The 19,744-nt window shown below is 38.4% G+C and overlaps 3 protein-coding genes across 11 annotated transcripts; 1 reads left to right on the forward strand and 2 right to left on the reverse strand.

Moving 5' to 3' along the window:
- The first annotated feature begins 919 nt into the window (after nt 1-919).
- Nucleotides 920-3,157, forward strand: LOC106954728 (trafficking protein particle complex subunit 2). 4 transcript variants are annotated; one of them, XM_015044475.1, is made up of 5 exons: nt 920-1,003; nt 1,215-1,342; nt 2,367-2,511; nt 2,785-2,870; nt 2,948-3,157. In XM_015044475.1, the coding sequence occupies exons 2-5, from the start codon at nt 1,250-1,252 to the stop codon at nt 3,044-3,046; spliced, it is 423 nt and encodes a 140-aa protein (XP_014899961.1). In that variant the 5' UTR covers nt 920-1,003; nt 1,215-1,249; the 3' UTR covers nt 3,047-3,157. The 4 variants fall into 4 exon arrangements, with proteins under 4 accessions (XP_014899961.1, XP_014899945.1, XP_014899951.1 ...); XM_015044459.1 differs by having other exon boundaries at nt 948-1,016; XM_015044465.1 differs by having other exon boundaries at nt 960-1,032.
- Nucleotides 3,158-4,030: 873 nt separating this feature from the next.
- rab9a (RAB9A, member RAS oncogene family) lies at nt 4,031-6,227 on the reverse strand. Of its 5 annotated transcripts, none has more exons than XM_015044413.1 (4): nt 5,973-6,050; nt 5,843-5,889; nt 5,434-5,549; nt 4,031-5,263 (listed from the first exon to the last, which is right to left on the reverse strand). In XM_015044413.1, exon 4 carries the CDS (start codon nt 5,222-5,224, stop codon nt 4,616-4,618), a length of 609 nt encoding a protein of 202 aa, XP_014899899.1. In that variant the 5' UTR covers nt 5,225-5,263; nt 5,434-5,549; nt 5,843-5,889; nt 5,973-6,050; the 3' UTR covers nt 4,031-4,615. The 5 variants fall into 5 exon arrangements, with proteins under 5 accessions (XP_014899899.1, XP_014899907.1, XP_014899925.1 ...); XM_015044421.1 differs by having other exon boundaries at nt 5,843-5,886; nt 5,973-6,047; XM_015044439.1 differs by lacking the exons at nt 5,843-5,889; nt 5,973-6,050 and adding an exon at nt 6,096-6,227.
- A 1,015-nt stretch (nt 6,228-7,242) lies between these two features.
- On the reverse strand, nt 7,243-16,508 carry egfl6 (EGF-like-domain, multiple 6). Of its 2 annotated transcripts, XM_015044487.1 has the most exons (13): nt 16,142-16,508; nt 15,052-15,158; nt 13,793-13,885; nt 13,508-13,627; nt 13,290-13,409; nt 12,530-12,664; nt 12,322-12,444; nt 11,842-11,904; nt 11,166-11,411; nt 8,506-8,580; nt 8,319-8,414; nt 7,982-8,244; nt 7,243-7,772 (listed from the first exon to the last, which is right to left on the reverse strand). In XM_015044487.1, the coding sequence occupies exons 1-13, from the start codon at nt 16,213-16,215 to the stop codon at nt 7,665-7,667; spliced, it is 1,623 nt and encodes a 540-aa protein (XP_014899973.1). In that variant the 5' UTR covers nt 16,216-16,508; the 3' UTR covers nt 7,243-7,664. The 2 variants fall into 2 exon arrangements, with proteins under 2 accessions (XP_014899973.1, XP_014899980.1); XM_015044494.1 differs by lacking the exon at nt 11,842-11,904.
- Nucleotides 16,509-19,744: the final 3,236 nt, after the last annotated feature.

Here is a 19,744-nt window from a genome sequence, read left to right on the forward strand (position 1 = left end):
GTCAGACTAAAGGGATGCTGAATGCAAAGGCAAGGCAAATGTCAGAATTTTATTTGTAAATAACTAAAAACCACGTAGAATACATTGGTGGTTGTGAATCACCATAAAACTGCAGAAGGGAATAAAAGCAGTCATACACACCTTGTCCTTACACACACCACTCTCGGGGCAGAATACAGAAAGTGTGTACTCATACCCTAAAGTACGGAGGTGATCGGCTACTATAGTGTTGCAAGCTGAAAGTAAAAGAGTATCGGATGTCCCGTGTGGGGGCCTGAGAGCTGGATTTTGTCCCTTGGAATGTGGACTCTTCAACTCCTGGATGAGCTGATTCCTCAGCTGCACCTGGATCAGAACCAAAGGAGAAGAGGAACAAGGTGCATTAGTGAATAAAGTGACCACACGTCTACGAAGACGACGTTATGTGGCCTCTCTGAGGTTAATGTTACTTACTTTTAGTGTGTCAAGCACTCCGTTTTTTTTAAATGTTTGATAGAGTCTTTTCCTCAGCTCTTCTGGGGATAACGCATCCTCCTTGGACGAGGACATAACGATTACAAAAAAAAAATAAGAAAATCCCTCAATATCGACAAATTTCTCAGCTTGTAGAAGAGTAGCTTAACTATTCTTAAAACCTAATTCCCGAACAGACGAAAGAGAAATATATTTGTTTTTCAGTTACTGTACAACTCAAAACAATCGACCCGCTCCCTTTAAAGATGTAAACCCAAAACATTTAAATTCGCCAACGGAAATTCTGCAGCAGGCAGGCGCACATCTATGACGCAACTTATATAAATCCTTTAATTTTTTAAATAGCTCTCGATATATCACATTTATCCGTGCAGAATTTTACACAGACCCAATTTAGTAATGTAATTTCAAAAATAGTATGCTCCAAAAAAATTCCAAAAAAGACAAAATAAATTTAAATGGGTAGCTAACGTTTTTTTTTTTTTAATGTCGTCATCTTTTTGCGACTACGCTTTCACATCTTCAGGAAGTGAGTTCAACGGGTAAAGAAAAACTGGGGTATTTAAAATATACGTCTTCAATTTTCCTTTGGACCTTAATTTGGATCCTGTTTACTTTGATAGCGAAACAATCCCTTAAAGAATCTCTTGTGTTGTCTGTTTAGTTCAAATGTATACACGTCATTTCGTATGTCTCTAAAGATCATTTATTTGATTTTGTTTGTTTTTCATTAACTACAGGGCATCTATTGATTTGCTAAGAAGATAACTATACGATGTCGGGAAGCTTTTACTTTGTTATGGTCGGTCATCATGACAATCCTGTGTTTGAGATGGAGTTTTTACCTACCGGGAAATCTGAATCAAAGGTAGTAAGTGCACTCATCCCTTAAAAAATATGCTAACTTCCTTAAACAGAAATATTTTTAATAAGACTCACTAAAATATATTATAGATAGTAAATTCAGACAATTTTGTTAAGTATCAAAATGACGGTACCTGGCTATCCGAGGTGTAATAACAATGTATTTTTGTGGTGATATGTGACGTTTGTTCTGGGCAATTCAACTGAAAAACAAATCTGATATGGAAAACTTGTATACTTTTAAAACATGCAGTAACCGAGTTGGACAAATGTGAACATTCTGACATTAACATGTTAGTTACTAAGTGAACAGAAAAAAAAAAATATTCGAAATATACCATTGTCCAGCTGCAGCTGCGGAGATGGACTTGGCGTGAAATACCGAAAAAAAAATTAGCAATAACTTCCTGAGATGCGTTTGAAAGTAATTATGCAAAACAAAGTCCAACTGTTTTTCTTCCCTTTTTTTTTTTTTAAGTATTTTTTGGTCTGCCTTTTAGGTGTATTAAAACATTGCTCCAACCCTGAAACTTAAAACAAACATCTTATGTGATGGTTGTGATTTGGAATCTCTCTTTGCATCAAGCAGACATCGGATGCCACTAACTGTTCAAGTGTCTAACAGTTTGTATTTCAAAAAGCTGCAGCTTTCATAAAACTGAACAGAAAGTTCCACATTTTTTGTTGCTTATTTTCATTATTAAACATCCTTTTTAATAGCTTATTAGTTTATTAAACACGTTGTAATCTACAAGCTCTGCATCTAGAAGGTGCACAGCAAGAAACTTTAAAAAAAGTAATAGAACGTTGTCATAACTTGTCTTAATCACTCGTTTCCTTTTTGTACAGTACAAGGTTCTTTTCTACAAGTTATAAACATAGATACAGCTCTGCATGCTTTGCAGTTGAGCTAACCCTTCTAACAGTCTCTCATAAAGCTGATTGCTACGTTCTCATACTTTTCAAGATTCATTAGAACTTTTTGTATTCATGATCCTCATTTACAAGATGTGCTTCATTGACCACAGGACGACCATCGTCACCTCAACCAGTTCATCGCACACGCTGCCCTAGACTTGGTGGACGAGAACATGTGGCTGTCCAACAGCATGTACCTAAAAACTGTGGACAAGTTCAACGAGTGGTTTGTCTCGGCCTTCGTCACAGCAGGACATATCCTTTTGTGAATGATCTATTTTTTTTTTCTAAGTTTAATATTTAAAAACAGTTTTTAGTGTAGCTGGTAAATGTTTTTTTTTTGTTTTTTTTTACTCAGAAACGCAAAACGTCCATCTTTTTCCATTCATTGGACACAACGTATCTAAGTGGTGCCAGGCATGTTGATAACCGCTATATTAAACAACATAATAGTTGTGTCTTTTACCTTTTTTATTTGCATGTTTATCACATTTGCCTTGGTTTATTTTCTTTAATTAACTGCCATACAAATAAGATTCATCATGCTGCACGACGTTCGACAAGAAGATGGAATCAAGAACTTTTTTAACGATGTGTATGATTTATACATTAAGGTGAGTTGTGTTCTGTGTGACTCTATTAACCCTAATTTGGTAGACTGACTGTCTTATAATTATGTTTTATCTTCCAGTTTGCAATGAATCCTTTCTATGAAATCAACGCCCCGATTCGCTCGACTGCATTTGAGCGAAAAGTCCAGTTTCTTGGAAAGAAACATCTCCTAAGTTAATCATGCCACACCAAGATCTGAACGTATTCTTCTCATTGTATATATAAAAATCTAAAAATGCTTGTCTGTTCTTTTTCTGTAGCATTAAATAAAAAATATGGCTAAAAGAAATTTGTACAAAATGATAGAGATTTTATTTTAAATGTGAGATTTTTTTTTCTACTTTGGAATAACTTTTATTATATGCATTATTATAGCAAAATCAAGACAGCACAAACAAATTAGATCTCCCCAGGAAGATATTTTAGTTTAATCTCCAGAACAATAAACTAACTTGTAAGCAGTTAATATTCATGCTACTAACAGGCTGATCAAACCAAGCCGATTGTGTCTAATTTTAAATACCTATCTGATAACGTCCAACACTGACAATATATACATTTAAAATTTGCCTTTAATGTCTCTAAAAAAAAAAAATTAAGTCAAAAATGGAAATTATATAACACACATGTAATAGTTGCAGCACATCCTGAATGTACTTTATCAGTACACTTTATCCATCAAAGTCAGCTGGCAATGCAATAGAAAAGTTCATTGGTATATAGTCAAAAATGGTGTGTAGATTATTGTGATCACATCTTGCGAGTCAGATTGATGATCCACGATAACATTTTAAATTATTTTGTGATGGATTGTTGCATTGCAAACAATGAAAAAACACCTAAAATGTTTAAGATTGAATAATTTGTGTTTTAAAAATTGGAGACCTTTAGATAAAAATTCAAATTTATTGTGTTTATTCCAGTTTTAAAGTACCACATAAATATTTGACACATTATTTGTTGAATTATGGCCCTCTATACAAACATTAACTTTCTATATTAGTTTTGGTCATATATATTTTGACTAAGAACTTCAATAGAGGTTTAGTTTTTAAAATGGAGCCAAAAAAAAACTTTCATATTTACAAAAAAAAAAAAAATCTAATGTGAACATCATCTAGGCTTCAGAACACAAAGATTTGCAGAAACTTGAAGGCTCAAATTTGTCATGCAAGTTATTCTTTAAGTTTATTCCCAAAAGGAAACATGTTCATGACAGTTTCTCCAACACAGCTTTAATTTATTTATGATGCAAATACATTACACAGTTTTAAGGGGCAGTAATCAAACGTCTCTGTGGTTAGCTTTTCTAAAGACGGGATTTAGATCATTCATAATCATTAGAAAGTTATTGGGTGATACAAATGATTTTAATATGATGCAATTAGACTCTGCAATTGTGTTGCACAATCACATTTGGAAGCCCGATAATATTTTGCACTCACATCTAAGCAGTGTGTGTCATTATGGCGGCAGAAAACTGGAACATTTACTATATTTTAATGCATAAAGAATTTTAAAACATGCCAAAGCTAAATCAATGCAAAAGTTCCTTAAGTTTATTTGTAATGGGTCATGAATGGAGTTAGTGTTTCTTGTGTCGGGATCAATGAACCTTGGAGAAATAACAATAATAATTAAAAAAAAAAAAAAGCTAGTAGCATAATTTATTACTACAGCATATTATGCCTACAGCCTCAAAACATGACAGGCATATCAGAGGATTATTAGTGATAGCTTCAGGATTTTATGAACAGCAAGAAGTAGCAGAGCGGGGCTTTCTGTGGAGCTTGACCGTGTCTGTGGGGATGAGGTGATCCGCTTTGTCATCTGCAGCCAGCGCTCTGTGGACCGCTTCCTCAAAAGCCACAGCTACATTTGTGGCATCCTTGGCGCTGGTCTCAAAGTACGGGTAGTCACCATTTTCCTGGCACCACATCTGAGCTTCCTCGGTAGACACCTGCCTCTCTGTCACGTCCACTTTGTTGCCCAATACCACAAATGGGAAGTTCTCAGGCTCCTTGACATCAGCATAGTAGATGAACTCTTTCTTCCAGTTGCTCAAGTTGAGAAAACTCTGGTTATCATCCACGCTGAAGGTTAGCAGACAGCAATCGGAGCCACGATAAAAAGGAGTCCTCAGGCTGCGAAAGCGCTCTTGGCCGGCAGTGTCCCAGATCTGTAGGGTTACCTGATTCCCGTCCACCTCGAGGGTCTTGTTTAGGAACTCGACACCAATAGTATGGAAGAGGTGGGCATCAAACTTGTTGGTGACGTACCGATTCATTATGGAGCTCTTTCCAACGCCACCATCACCAAGCAAGATTACTTTAAGCAGGGACTTCCTTGCAGTCATGGCTATTAACTACTTATCAAACAGAGTGAAACTGTTTACCTAAAAGAAAGATAACACAGGACTGTATTCAGTAAATTACAACATCACCAAAACTGAATCTCTAAAATAAATAAGCTTTCCAGGTATATTGAATTTATTGAGGTTTACATGTAAAGATATCTCACTTTATAGCGCTGACCCAAAATAGGATAACTATCATTTATTCTTACCCCAGTTTGACGTTGTCTTCCTCCACTGGGCCAGATCATATGCTGTTAGCCACAGTGTTAAATCACATGCTCATTTGCTTAATTTTGATGATGGCAGCCATATAGAGAACATCCATCTATATGAAACACAATGACAAGCAGTCATTCTCCCGATTAACATACGCTTCAGGGCAGAAGTTACGGATGAAAATAGCAATAAAAACGTACACCGTTAATCTATGAAGGCCTAACTTGTCGCCATAACGTACAAAAACATTAACCTCCTGTAAAACGTAGCAACTAATTTGAAAGACATATTATTCCAGGTCTAAAGACTAGCTAAGCTTAGGCTGTGCTAGGCTAAGTTGAAAATAGACAACAGATGGAAAGGTTAATGAAGAACTAAACTAGCTAGCCTGGCTTTACTTACCGAGACGATTTCTCCTAACGTGCTTCGCAGTTCTAATCAGATAGCTGCTAAAATAATGCTAACAATTAAAAATAAATCTTTTGAATATAATGATTTCTTTCGTTTGACAGCTCAAATAACGTCAGCTCACGGCGTTTCCTGTTCAACTCCCAGAGACTGTGCTAATAACGCAGCTAGCCACTAGATCATGTGATCTTAATAGAAACACAACAAGGGCTGCAATAAGAACTCAAGCCCTTTTCAACTTCCATACCTTATATTTATATTTATTTGTGAGAATACTCGATGCCACGTTTTCTTAAAAAAAAAAAAAGTAAAAAATTATCGTTCCTTTACTTAATTTACACCGACAGCAAACACTACTTTTCTTGTAGGTTTTTGTAGTAATTACGTTTGACCGCTAGATGGTGACATTTAGGCAGTGTCTGTCCTCTGTAGTGCTAAGACACTACGAAAAGTCAAGCAGAAGTATTTAACCGCCTTGAATACTTTCAGGTGTTGTCATGTTACAACTGCAAGCTTTAACTGTTGTGTCCTCGGGCAAGACAGTTCACCCACATTTCCTGCTGGTGGTGATCAGAGGGCCCTGTGACGAAGTGTCTTTCTGCACCAGGGTAGCACCAGGGTACAATGTTTCCAGTGGAACTAGTTCCCTGCATAACACATCCAGTTTGTCTTAGAGTTCTTAGTAAATACGCTGCATAAGGAAGATCAGAATACATGCCAGACAAGTTATGTATTGTGCAGTAATTTAAAGTGGTATTAGGTTATAAAACAATATTCTAAACTTCAAGACATTCACAGGGTTCTGTTCAGTCCATCATTCTAAAATCTAACTAAAAATGTAGGACACAACTGGGAAAGCCTAAGAAGATATAGAAATCCACTTAAATTGATGGGCTGTACAAGCTATGCCCATAACAACTCAGGAGCTTCAAACAAAGACACAGTGCTAGAAGAACAAAATCTGTTGGCAGAATTAACTATAACTTTTGCATTCCACAAGTCTTGCGTTTCTGAAAGAGTGGCAAGATTGTAACATTTTTGAAAAAAACAAAACAAACAAGAGTATTGTTTAATGTTTGCTACAAGCAATGTGGGGACACATCAAACGTCTGCAAGAAGGTAATCTGGTCTGATAAGAATAATATTGTGCTTTTTTGGGACTACATTGTCAAACATTGTATGTGTCAGAAAAAATAAAGCCATAAATACGACATCCCAATCGAGAAACAAGACATCTAGGTCATGTTGTGCCAGCACAACATGAAGACATGCACACAGGAAGACAAGCTGTCTTCCAGTGTGCATTTTATTTAACTAACATGAAATACATAGATGAAATATAGTTCTTCATGATTGAATAGAAAAAAAATATTAAAAGGAATAATCTTTTCCACTATTAGAAAAAAAACATGTTTATTGTAACCATACACCATATTTTCAATACAAATGTCGCAGCATATACAAACTGACACCTTTTATCGTTTCAACAAAAAAGCCTTCAAAAACTTACGTCATCTACAATTTCATTCACATTACATCTTGCATCTTATGTAGTTTACTTCACTAACGTACTGTCACATACACAGCAAGTTAAGCACAATACTGTTTGAACAAACTGACAAAGTTAGCTCTACCATCTGTTCCTGAGATATGAGTCATTTGTGTTTTATTTAGACTAGCTATTAACTTAAAATAAAGAACGTTGCAGATCAATGTACCAGAATGGAGTGAAAGCAAACTTGCATGCACTTGTTGTACATAATCTGACTGTGCAGGTTATTGAAGCACAATAATCCTTGATGTTTTCGTTTTTTTCCTAAAAGACTGGACCTGCATCCTCTTGACAGGGCCCTGAGGTCAGCACAACGTTATCCAACCCTATTTCGCCTCCAATGCCTTTCCCGCGTTGAGCCTCAAAGATAATCTGAAAGACATTTGGTTGAATCTTTGTATTATTAAGTTGCAAAATTCGTTTCAACACACTCCAGTCGAATAAACAGAATTTTAGGTCTACATAATTGATAGCGCGCCGAGTATTTGTCGTGACGTCCATGCATAGCTGTTATTAAAGTCAGTTTCTTCGTGATGACAATAAAATCTAAGAAAAATGTTTTTCATAAAACAGTGACTCACAGACTGTGGGGCCTCTTCCTTCCAGGCCACAGTGAGGAATTCTGTTTGCCAGCTCTGGTTTTTGCTTTGGCTCTGCTCCCACACAGGGTAAGCATTGTTGTCCAGCAGCACCCTGAGCGAGCCTACGTCATGACCCGCCACGCGGTAGTCAAAGGTGAGGCAGAAGCTGCCATGTTGGGCTCGGTCACTGAGAAGCAATTTCAGCTTGGCCACGTCTTCTCTGCCGCCGATCAGCCCACTCAAAGCCATGTAGTACTCGCCACCTGAGTGGATTCAACGGTATATTAGTAGCTGCATCTAAACAGTCAATAAGTATTTTGCAACACACTTTCGTCACCCTTATCATGGTATGCCACAGTCCAGTCCATGTCATCGGTTTTATCTTGGACCCATTCACAGGCTCCCTGATCAAAGTTGCAGTCCAGGAAATATTCTAGTTGGAAAAAAAGTCAAACGGTCGTACACTTTTACAATCGGCCACCCACAGACCATTTTTATTGTGTTTAAAACATGTTTTTGATTACCTTCCTGAGGTGGTTCAATGTAGATTTCTTTGACTTCTGTGGGCGGGCCAAACACTGACTCAAAGTCCTCTGATACTGAATTTAGAGAAGAAAAAATAGATAAATAAACAGTTTTTTTTTCAATCCACTGATTTTTCAAGCTATGAAAGTTGGGAGTTTTTGACATGATTTAACTTTTTAAGGAAAAGTGAGTTGTTTTTTCCTCATGAAGTGGGGTTTGGCCAAATTGTCATTAGCTGAACTAAACATCAGTTTGAAATACCACAGTTTGGAAAGACAGAAGCAAAGTTAGAAATAATGTTTAAGCTAAAACCTACTCAGAACTTGGCCAGTCTGAAACCACACAAGGTCAACACTACATATTAAATCTTTATATCATCAAAGAAGTCATAAACACAAAAGTCTTCATTTATATGCTGTCAAATCGATTTAAAACAATGATTTTGTTCAGGTAAAGGTCACGCTTTTTAAATCCAGTGGCTTCATCTATATCCCCTCCTTGGACTTTTCCTCCTCCAGGATCACATGTTTAGGTGTAAAAATAGACCCCAGCCAAAAAATAAAAAAAACTAGCATGTAAAACTGTAAGATTATTTAAAAAAGTAAAATAAAATGCTTGGGCATTGTATGAGTGAATATAATGCTTCACTTATTAAATGATAAAATCATCACTCTCTTTTTGTTTATGATATTTGAACAATGGTCTTTTCAATAAAAATAAAAAAACACAATCATTGAGTGTAGTATAATATATATATATATATAAAGTAGGGTTTTCAGCTACTTTCTTCCTAAGCAAGATTTATCCTTCTAATTTTATGTATTTTGTTTGAATAACAGCTTATTTACATTGACTGACCTATTGACTCCTCTATCCCTGAAACGGGGACATTTACAATTGTTCAGTAAACCTTCCTGATCTTGATCTATTGCTTTTACACATATCCAGTCAACAGAGAGTTGGCAGCTCTGTGATGAGTAGGCAGCCTCAGCTTCCTGCTGATAATGGGGAGATTAGACTCTGTTTGCTGAGAATCAGACAGAACCTATAGGGGCCAGGCATACGACCTCTTGTTTTAGCTGGAATGTGGGAGAACTATACCTTTAAGTACCAATCGGGACGTTGAATGAAAGTATGTTTTCACAGGCTGCGATGTAGGGAGGCATTGACTCGGCTTAGACACTTTCATGAACAACCCTGAAAAGAGTATTTATAATGGCACAATTGATTTTTTTTTTTTTTTAAATAGCTGTTTCTTCTTTAGCTTTCCAAATAGAGATTCTGATGCTGTCAATGGTCCAGTGGGGCTTTTTAACCAACAGGTGCGGACCTGTTCTCCATTTGCCGTAATGTTTTAAAATGGAGCTTCGACTTTAGGTTTGAACCCCCCTCTCCCAAGCATTTTAAAGCTCCTGCAGCAAACCAGCCCTTTGAGACTCAGATGAGTGACAGCTGGGGTTACAGAACCTGCTCAGCTCACAGTGGGGCTGGTGTGAGAGAGGCCTAGAGTGGTGATGACAGGCTTTTCCTACTGGGAGGCAAAGTCTTTTAGCACAACAGCTGTTTGGGGGAAAACATAATAAAAGGGTTGTGGGGGCTTCGCAATCTTCCTTCCCTCCTACACCCCATTGTGAGACTAAGAAGCATGCTCAAGATGAGTTTTATCCTAAGGCTTGCACATGCCAGAAGATTTAAAAAAAAAAAAATCCTTCCCAGAGGTGATGGATGTCTTGGGACTTGTCTCCTCTTGCTATCACAGGTCTAACACAGAGACTTGTATTTTCACGAAGATCAAGCGGGGAGGTGAAAGGCAACCTCAGTTGTCAGGTTTCTAAGAGAAATGAATGCTACAACATGACCTCTGTTCTTCTACGCATTTATATCTGGTAAAGAGAAATATTATATCAGCTCTACATTGCTGGCTTCTCATTCGGTTGGTTCTATCTCTATTTCCTTTAACAAATATAGTGTGAGAGAATCTAAACATTTTACTATCAGGTTAGAGCTGACAGTAAATGGTAAATGGTAACTGGCTTTGTACTTGCATAGTGCTTTTTCAAGTCAAGAGGACCCCAAAGCGCCTCATACTACAGTCGCTCATGCATTCACGCCACCGTTAGAGCTCTGCATTTAGTCTGGCAGTGTGCTTGAAATTCATCCTGGGACACACTGAAGGAGTGCACCAAGCTTTTCATCCAGTCTGATCTGGTTTGAGTTATGTTGCAGAGGGCAATGGGCAAATATTTTAGTGTATCGATGCAAAAAGCTTAATCCTTGCTATGGTGCTTGAGTCTCCAAGCTGGGCTACACGGAACGGGTAAACTCCATTCAGAAGGGGCCATTTGTGGGATTTGAACCCAGGATCGTTCTGCTGCACAGTAACAGTGACTGACAGCATAAACACTATTTTTGATGCTTTACGTTAATATTTAGGTATATCTCTGTTTCCAGTGCAATGGGAATCCATTCACTGGCCAACCTCAGAGGCTCAGAGTCAAAGGTAATGCAGTCTGAGGCATCAACCCTTCCTTTACTGCTTCTTTGGTCAAGAACTTCATCCTGAGCTGATGTTTATTTCAGCTGCTGGTCAATGTGTTGAACGTAGACCAGAATTTCTGACTGCGATTTACAACAGGACAGCTACAGAGCAGACACTCACTGAAAACATCTCCCCTTGGGTTGAGCTGGTTTTCTTCCTCTTCCTCTTCCTCCTCCTTCTCCTCAGGAAATTCCTCTTTTCGTTCCTCCGTCGGGGTCCCAACGTAGACCTCTCCATCGTAGTCGAAAGGTTGATGGAGGACCTTGGGGGACGGCGTCGGGACTGTTTCAGGGATGGCATTTTTTATCTCCTCGTTGCTTAACTTTCCTCCCAGGATCTCTGGCCTCACCTGGGAGTCTGGGATGACTGCAGACAGGAAAGGGAACCGAAACACACGGACATGGATGTGCAGTTAAAAATTAGTATTTTACCAGGACCTGTTTGTTGTTTATATGCATTCTGCAGCTGCTGTTATTGCTCTCGGCTTCCTTGCAGCTTCTTACCAATAAGGTCACTTTTTTTTTTTTTTTTTTTTTTTTTTTACGGAAGCAGAACAAAAAGCAGCCTGTGAAATCTGCATGCAGATTAAGAGTGGCTAGAAAATTAAATTAAATTAAAATGAAATGTTAGTGCTTTAGATGCAAACGTGATCTCTCATATCAGCTCTGTCATGCTGGAAGTTTCAAGCAATGGTTATTGTGGTGGCACATTTCCAGCTGCGAGCAAGACAGACAAAATAAGCCAACGTAAGGAAAAGTAAAGCATCACAAGAAATCATCCTCACATATCATCTCACCATTGAGGGAATCATCTGCACTGCCTTTGTCTCCATCCCATGACCTCTGATAAAATGGCTTGGCTATAAAAAAAAAATAAACGCATCTTCATTTGCGCTGAAACCTCCGACCTCGAGAGTCGGAGGTTTATTGTGATCTCAGTCCTACTTCAAAGAGCACAGCTTTGTCTTTTCTTCTCATTCTCTCCAAAATGAGCCGGTTACAGTGAAGTTTCATATTTACACAGGTGTGTTTTCAATCCGAGACTCTTAAAGCCTTTAACATCGAGTGAACTCCAAAAGCAGGAAACTCGCCTTGGCTATGTTCCCGCTCGCTGATGGTTAAATAATCTAAATGAAATGTGCAGCTGTGAAACTACTTCTGACCAGTCTGACTTGCTGCTTTGATCTGGGGAAGCCCTCTTCCTTTCTGCTTCTTACTTGTTTCTGTACAGTTTGAGAAGCATTCATAAAAGCGGTTGCTTTAAATTATTCCCTTACCAGAGCACTCAAAGCCATTGCCTCTGAAGCCAGGTTTGCACCGACACCTGTAAGACCCGTGAGTGTTCAGACAGACGGCATGTTGGCTGCACTTGTGGGTTTCATCTGCACACTCATCGAGATCTGCAATCGGGAGAACGCCACTTGTACTTTCAAAAGCATCATTAATAGCAGACGTTTGACCTTAAAGAACACCTCGTAGACCCACCTACACAGTCATATTTGCCGTTGACGTATTTCAGATCGTAGCCATTCTGGCACTTGCAGTAGTAACTGCCAAAGGTGTTCACACACTGTCTGTTGTGTGGGCACAGGTTCTTCCCAGTTGTGCATTCATCGATATCTGAAGAGAGAGAGAAAAAAAAAAAGATATTCAACAAGGAAACATTTTTGTTGAAGTCAAGCTCCCTATTGAGGGGTCCATAAATTAGATTTTATATTTTATTCTCCTTTTCATTAAGCCACATAGTTATGGCTTTATTGTTACTGTTTGATAATAAATCCGTGGTTAACCGCTAAAAATCTGGGCATGTTTTTTTCATCCAATCTGGTGCAGCCAAAGTTGAAATTTAATGTGGAGTACAGGGTCAGACTGTGTCCCATCAGCACTGTACAGGACATCTGGGCTCGGTTAGTTTTTGGCTCACCTTAAAAGTGAAAGCCTAGCTTTTCTTGTCAAATTGCTGCTGAATGTGTTAGATCAGAAGCACCGTGGAAATTAGGTAATCTAAAACTGGAAGAGTTGGACTGCTTAGGATTTTGTGATCTATGTGTAGTCTGGCTCAGTCGTAGCTCAAACAGAGAAGAATAAAACCTTATTGCATTTATAATCTACCAGCCTGACAGTGCAAAGTTACGACCTTATCCGGGAAAATGAGTATCCCATACGAGACATTGAAAGGCAAAGTCATTCTCTTTATTCCTCCTTTTGAAGTTGAATAGTCCTCCTCGTTAACATGGCAGCTCACCTACACATGTTCTCTCGTCTTGGCCTAGTTGGAGACCTGCAGATGGACAGAGGCAGCGAATCTCCCCCTCTACTTCCTCACATCCGTACTGGCAGTGAGCGATAGAGCACGTCCTGGAATCTGAGCGCATTAAAGTAACGGACATGCTCAGACATTGAGTTTTGAATTTTACTTTACATTTGAAGTAATGGTACGTGGGAGGGAGGAAAAGATCTCACTTGCGCATGATCCATCAGACATCAGCATGTATCCATTTAGACAGTAGCACTTGTAACTACCATGAGTGTTCATGCAGCGATGCTCACAGGGACGAGGTTTTAGGCCACACTCATTCAGATCTAGAAAAAAAAAAAACCCAAAAGGATCACATTTACATCTAAGTTTAAACATCTAAAAATGGTGTGGAAAAGTAATGTACTTTAACAAATTGAAGCTACATTAATCTGAACCCAGTCAGACCTATGTTACCCATCCCCTTCCTCACTGACCTGGTAATTACCCACCTTGATTGCATGTTTTTCCAGTGTATCCAGGAAAACACTTGCATTTGTTGGGACCAACACACTCGCCATGCTTGCAGCCGTGCTCGCACTGAGCTGGTAAAACATTTAACATGGAGAAAATACCACGATATACCAGACATATTAGTGGTCGAGAGTGGTGGACTGCAGTCAAACCACACATTTCTATTATGCAGGCATTTCCTCCGGATTTTGTGGGTCAAGAAATTTTGATGAAAAGAACAACATTCAAAAGCATGAGAGGCAGTATTCTTCCAGTACCTTGTTAAAAACAACCATATCCCTTGAATCTTTCTGCATTTTGTCTAGTTACAACCACAAATTGCATTGTGTTTCAGAACAGAACGGAATAGAAGTGTTATTCTAGACAAACACAAAGTTGCACAAAATTGTGAAGTGAGAGGAAATTCCTGGATGGTTTTCAAAACAGTTTCTGAGTAAAAAGTGTGTTGTACATTTGTGTTCAGTCCCCTTCAGTCTGACATTATCAACTAAAATCCAGTGCAACTAATTGCCTCAGGAAGTTACCTGGTAAACAGAGTTCACATGTATGCTGTGTAAGCTAGTGTAAAGCCTTGGAGGTTTGTTGAGGGATATTATTGAACAGACGGCATCATGAAGACCCAGGAGTACAGCAGAGAGGTCAGGGAGGAAGATGTGGAAGAACCTAATGTTAGGTTTTCCCAAACTTCAAACATCTAACAGATTACTATTCAGTCTAGCATTCAAAAAACGTTTAGACTATGGCAGAAGCACAAACCTACCAAGGTTTTGTTGCCTGCCAGACACGAAAAAAAACCCATTAATTTAAAATCCTAGAAGGACACAAAGCAAAAGTGGTCAGATGAGAGCAAAATTGAATGTCTTAGCTTACATACCAAATTCTAAGTGTGGCAAGAAGCTAACACTGCATCACCCTGAACACACCATCCCTATGATAAAGCATGGTGATGACAACAACATGCTTTTTTAATAGGGTTAAATGTTTTGGTCTGAAGTAGATGGATGGCGCTAAATACCTTTCAAAAAGTGGCTGCATTCAAGTATGACACACTTTTCAGATTTGTATTTGAAAACCATAAATCCTTTTCCTTCCACTTCCAAACTATTTATTATTTTATTTATTGATCTATCACAAATACTCCCATAAAAATACAGTGTGTGATTGCTTATCCTTGTTTTTTTTTCCCCCAGAAAATATCAATAAATTATATTTTCATTTAAATATGTAGAGATCCTACCCTCGCACTGCCCTTTATTGTTTTTCACCCAGCCATAGCAGCACTCCAGCCTCTTTCCATAGCGACACACGCCTGCTTGGCTTCCGGCATGAACTTGTCGATGGTGCCTTTGTGGAAGAAGAAGTGAGGAAATGGGTGTTTAATCCGCCACATCATTAATGATACGCTCTGTTTCGAGGATCAAGCATTAAGAAACAAACTCTCCCCCTTTTATATCCAAACGTCTTCACACAAAATCAGCTCCTTTCTCAAAGAAAGTTTTTTTCAGCATCTGTTTTCGACTAGTACCTTGAAAACAACAACCAATAAAACGCATCTGCTCTTTAGCCTGTTTAAGGATAGAAGTAGGGCTTCCTGTGGAGCGACCTCCAGCAGAAAGGATGGTGGAAAGCACAAATTAGACTCTCCACATGATGCATATTGACACCGCATGCACAAGCCAGTTTTCAGCTGTACTTTTATCTTTGTGTGAGTTCTGGAGTCAAATGCATTTCTAGTGCCAAGCTATTCTCAGTTGTGTGGAAGGGATCAGCATTGCACTTAAAATAACCCACAGTCATCAAATATTACATTGCAGAAATGTATTTTTAGTTGAATTAAACATTTTTTTTATGTTCCACTGATTGAATTACAAAAAAAAAAAAAGCTAAATCTAAAGGCTGCTCCTCTCACCTTTATTGTCTTTATCTTAAAGCTTGAAGGTAAGCTTTGATATCCCAGATGTTTAGATGTTGTGGGATTTGGGATTCTAAAAGCAGCTTGCCCCCGAGGGAGAGGAGGAATCTGAGACTGGACGAGAAATCAACCGGAATAGCTCAGGGAGTAGGAGCTCCTTGGCGCAACAGGTGCCCTTCGGTTACAAACAGTTGCTGCACCACATTTAGAAGACCCACACTCATCATCATCTGTCTGCAGGGACAGCATTTTAAACTTTACCTACAGAATGAGATCTTGAAACAGCCTGTTTATGTGCTGTTCTCAGTGTCCTTGGTTATTTTGGAGCTAATTTCTTGCATAACCATATATCAAATTTAGCTGCAGACAGGGTTAAAACACAGAAAGCATCGCTTTCTTTGTTAGTCTGACTTACCTGTAAGCTTCTGTGCTGCCAGAGGAGATGTTGAGCAGGATGAAAAAAGCACCGACCAAAGTAAGCGCCTGCATGTCTGAAAAGTTGAACAGCCCTGCGCTGCTTTGTTTCTCCGAGAGTCTGACTTTCAGTCTGGGGAGTTTTGACCAATTCCTGCCTGAGATACACTTTCATTAAATTCCTCAGATAAGGAACACGTCTTGGTTGAGCTTTCACTCAAAGCACGCTGGATTTCATGTGTGTTCAGAACCAAGACTTAAAAGTCTCCTTTCTCTGTGCTCCAGCTACTCTTTGTATCCCATAATTTGCTTCCCCTTCATCCCCTCTGAATTTCTGGAGGTGGGTTGACACTCTGCGAAAAGACACTGCTCTGAGACAGACAGGGGGCGACTGTTGGAAGTAGGAGGGGGTTTGTAAGTGGGGGTGGGGATTTTGTTTGGGTTTTCACTCTAATCCTTTACTGGTCTGCCTGAAACCCATGCAGGAAGAGACGGAGTCCAGTTTTAAACATGTGTATGCCAGGATGACACCACTGTTTGTGAAAGCCAAGACGAGCATTAAATACATGTACATGCCAACTAGTTTGCCTTCGCTCTGTTTTTAAGAGATATGCATGTAATTAGTTGCATCCTCTAATTGTGGAAGCCAAAGAAGCATGCAGAGGCGTGCTGTTAGCCGCTGCAGCACTCTTTGATGTCTCGCTCAGGGGTAACACATGAAGCTTTGCTGTCTCACACATGTTTATTCTTGGTTCAGCCATAAACTTGTTTAATGGGTTTGCACACTTCTAAACACAGCTCTGACATCTGGTCCTGCTTGTTTGTTCACTCAACAAATGATCAGCCTGTGATTTTGTGAAAACCTGCAGGATTTGCTGTTGGTTTGCTGTTGAAATGTTTCTGTGTTTTATTTCCTGTCTGAAGACGTCAGCTCACAAAATTGATTTTTTTTTTTTGTAGCATCTCTGTGATGTTTTTTGCTGACCTAGATTCACCCATATACACAAAATAAAACATCTATGCCAGGACAGAGAGCTTAAAGACAGAGGTCCAGACAGTTTTAGACGTGTTTTTTTGCTTCAACACGGCTGATTTGTGGCAAAGTTATGCAGAGGCCTGCTAATGAACCTTTATTTAATTCAGGTTGGTTGAGTGAGGAAAATAAACTAAAGCACGCAGACAGGCGCTGCCACTGGATTGACCCCTCAGACTATTTTATTGTTAAAATGAAATGATGTTCTGAGCTGTTAAACACTGGGAATCAGAGACAAAGAGATGAGAAATCACTACTGATCATAATTACAATTTGTTTATGAACAAAAAGACAAAGTCAGCCTATGGTAACAGGACGACGTATGAAGCTCAATACTTTGTCAATCTCCTTGTCTGATCATATTAGTTTCTTTTTCTATCATATGTCCAAATATGTGGTAGTTTTTTAAACCTGTATACTATTGTTTGGGTGTTTTGTTTTTTTTTTACTATTTTTACTGTGAAGTTCTTTGTGACTGATGTCTGAGAAAGGCTATATAAATAAAATGTACTTACTTATTGACTTACTTGCTTATTTATTTACTTAACCCGTTTAATCCCAAAATTTTTTCCTGCAAAATAAGTGCATGTACTTCAATCCTTGGACTTTCCTCAGACATGATATTTATGAATTAATACATTTTATGTTGGTTATGTTAGTGAAAATGTAGGTTTTATACTCAGCAGCAATTGTTGCCAGTGGAAAACTGCACAGTCTAAATTACACAAATCTTTGTTAAATGATTGTGTTTTATGCTCTGAAATATATAGATGCGACAAGAAATGAAAAAAGAAAAAAAATATATAAGGGGGCAGTTATCGAACTGTGTGTAGCAGAAAATGGTAGGATGGTCAGAGGGATTAAATAGAGGTCATATTTTCACATCAAAATAGTGGGGTTTTTTTGTTTGTTTGTTTTGTTTTTCTGTACTGTGTGATATTGGCCAACATTGTGTGAAGTGATAGTGATAGAATCAGTTATTTATAAATTACAGTTGCCCATAATTTTACAATCCATGTTTTGGTTTTTTTGGTTTTTTTGGTTTTTTTAAGCCTCTTTTATTTCTATTTTGAAATGTCAGTGATATAGAGCGTTCAGTGTTTTATGTATAATGGAGCTACTCAGTTGACTGTAAGCTATATTGAAGTGCAGGAAGATCGTGACAACAACAGCTCCCCCACATGTCCTGGATCAAACTTCAAGTTTTACATAAAAAAAAGATGTTTAAAAGACAGGATACAATTTACCTTAAAATTTATGAGCACTCCCTTGCAAGATATCAGTATTAAACCAAAACTGTTTTTACACACATATTTAGGCTGGAGACGGGGAATTGAATGAATAATCAAAGAAAGACTACAAAACTGGCAGCGGCTTTGATGCTTCTGTGTCATATCTCTAACTGAACGGACATCTGTGCAGGGGCTCCACCTGGACCAAGACCGAGTCCGACTGATCTTGTCTTTGTATGGAATGAATATCGACTTAGTTGTCGAAAAAACAAAAAACAAAAAAAACTACAAGACATATTTGGACAAATTTAAATAAAAAGTAAAATAACTTAATTTTCACAGCATGGTCATTGAGAATAGAGATATTTAAGTTTGTGCTTTATTCACATAATTAGAGGGTTATATTTCAATTGTCAGTCACTGTCTTTGTGGAATTTTGTTTTATTCCTCTTCGGTCACAAGAGGTCTCCCTTCGCTGAGTATGCAGCGACATGCATGGGGTGTGTAAACTAAAGAACTGCTGCTAAAAAAATAAAGACAAAGTGCTGCACTGTCTCGAACAGGAAGTATGATACCTCGTTAGTCCTCTGTGGAGTTTCGTGTTTATTGCAGTTTCTTGTTGTAATCAAAAGGATAACCGTTTTCCCACCAGAACTTTGCACTGCAACAAAATGAGCACACGCTCTCTTTACTTATCAGGGATATGAGTACCATGACTGAGCAGTGTTCTTTACATTGCCTCTGCAAGGAGTGACAAAGAAAATTAGCTTTTGACCGTTTTAAGTATTATAGTTTTATCATGTGCTGCAAGTATTGCAACACTTGCTGTGTGAAAGAGAAACACTCCCCTCCATCATTTCCTAAACCTCACTGATGAAAACCTTTTGAGATAGCAGCAGATACTGAAGATATATTTTCAACAACCTTATTCTGTAGCGTTCCGTTTTATTTTAGAATGGGAAACTGAATTTTCCTTTACTTGGTTTAATCGGCTAGGTCTTTACTATAAAAGGACATACAAAGCAATTTAGAGTTATTTTGAAAGTAGTGAGCATGCACAACCACATCCTGCTTTCACAGGGCATCGACATTGGCAATGAACGCACAGTAGGCAATACCGACAGCTTTGCAAATGGGCCACTGCTCATCAGAGATAAGATGTTTCCAGGTTTGAAGTACTGTTTAGTGAGCACTGGCGTCTAGATTTGACCGATGTTGATGTAACAGTCACATTTAAAAGAGGTGTGTTTAGCTCTCACCGCAGCTTCCTGTTAGAGATGCCTGATAGATTGATGCACTGAACCTGTTGTACAATAAAATGCTTTACTAAACACATTGG

Source organism: Poecilia latipinna, unplaced genomic scaffold, assembly GCF_001443285.1.
Source record: "Poecilia latipinna isolate Pla-1442-1.1 unplaced genomic scaffold, P_latipinna-1.0 Scaffold37, whole genome shotgun sequence".
Lineage (NCBI taxonomy): Eukaryota > Metazoa > Chordata > Actinopteri > Cyprinodontiformes > Poeciliidae > Poecilia > Poecilia latipinna.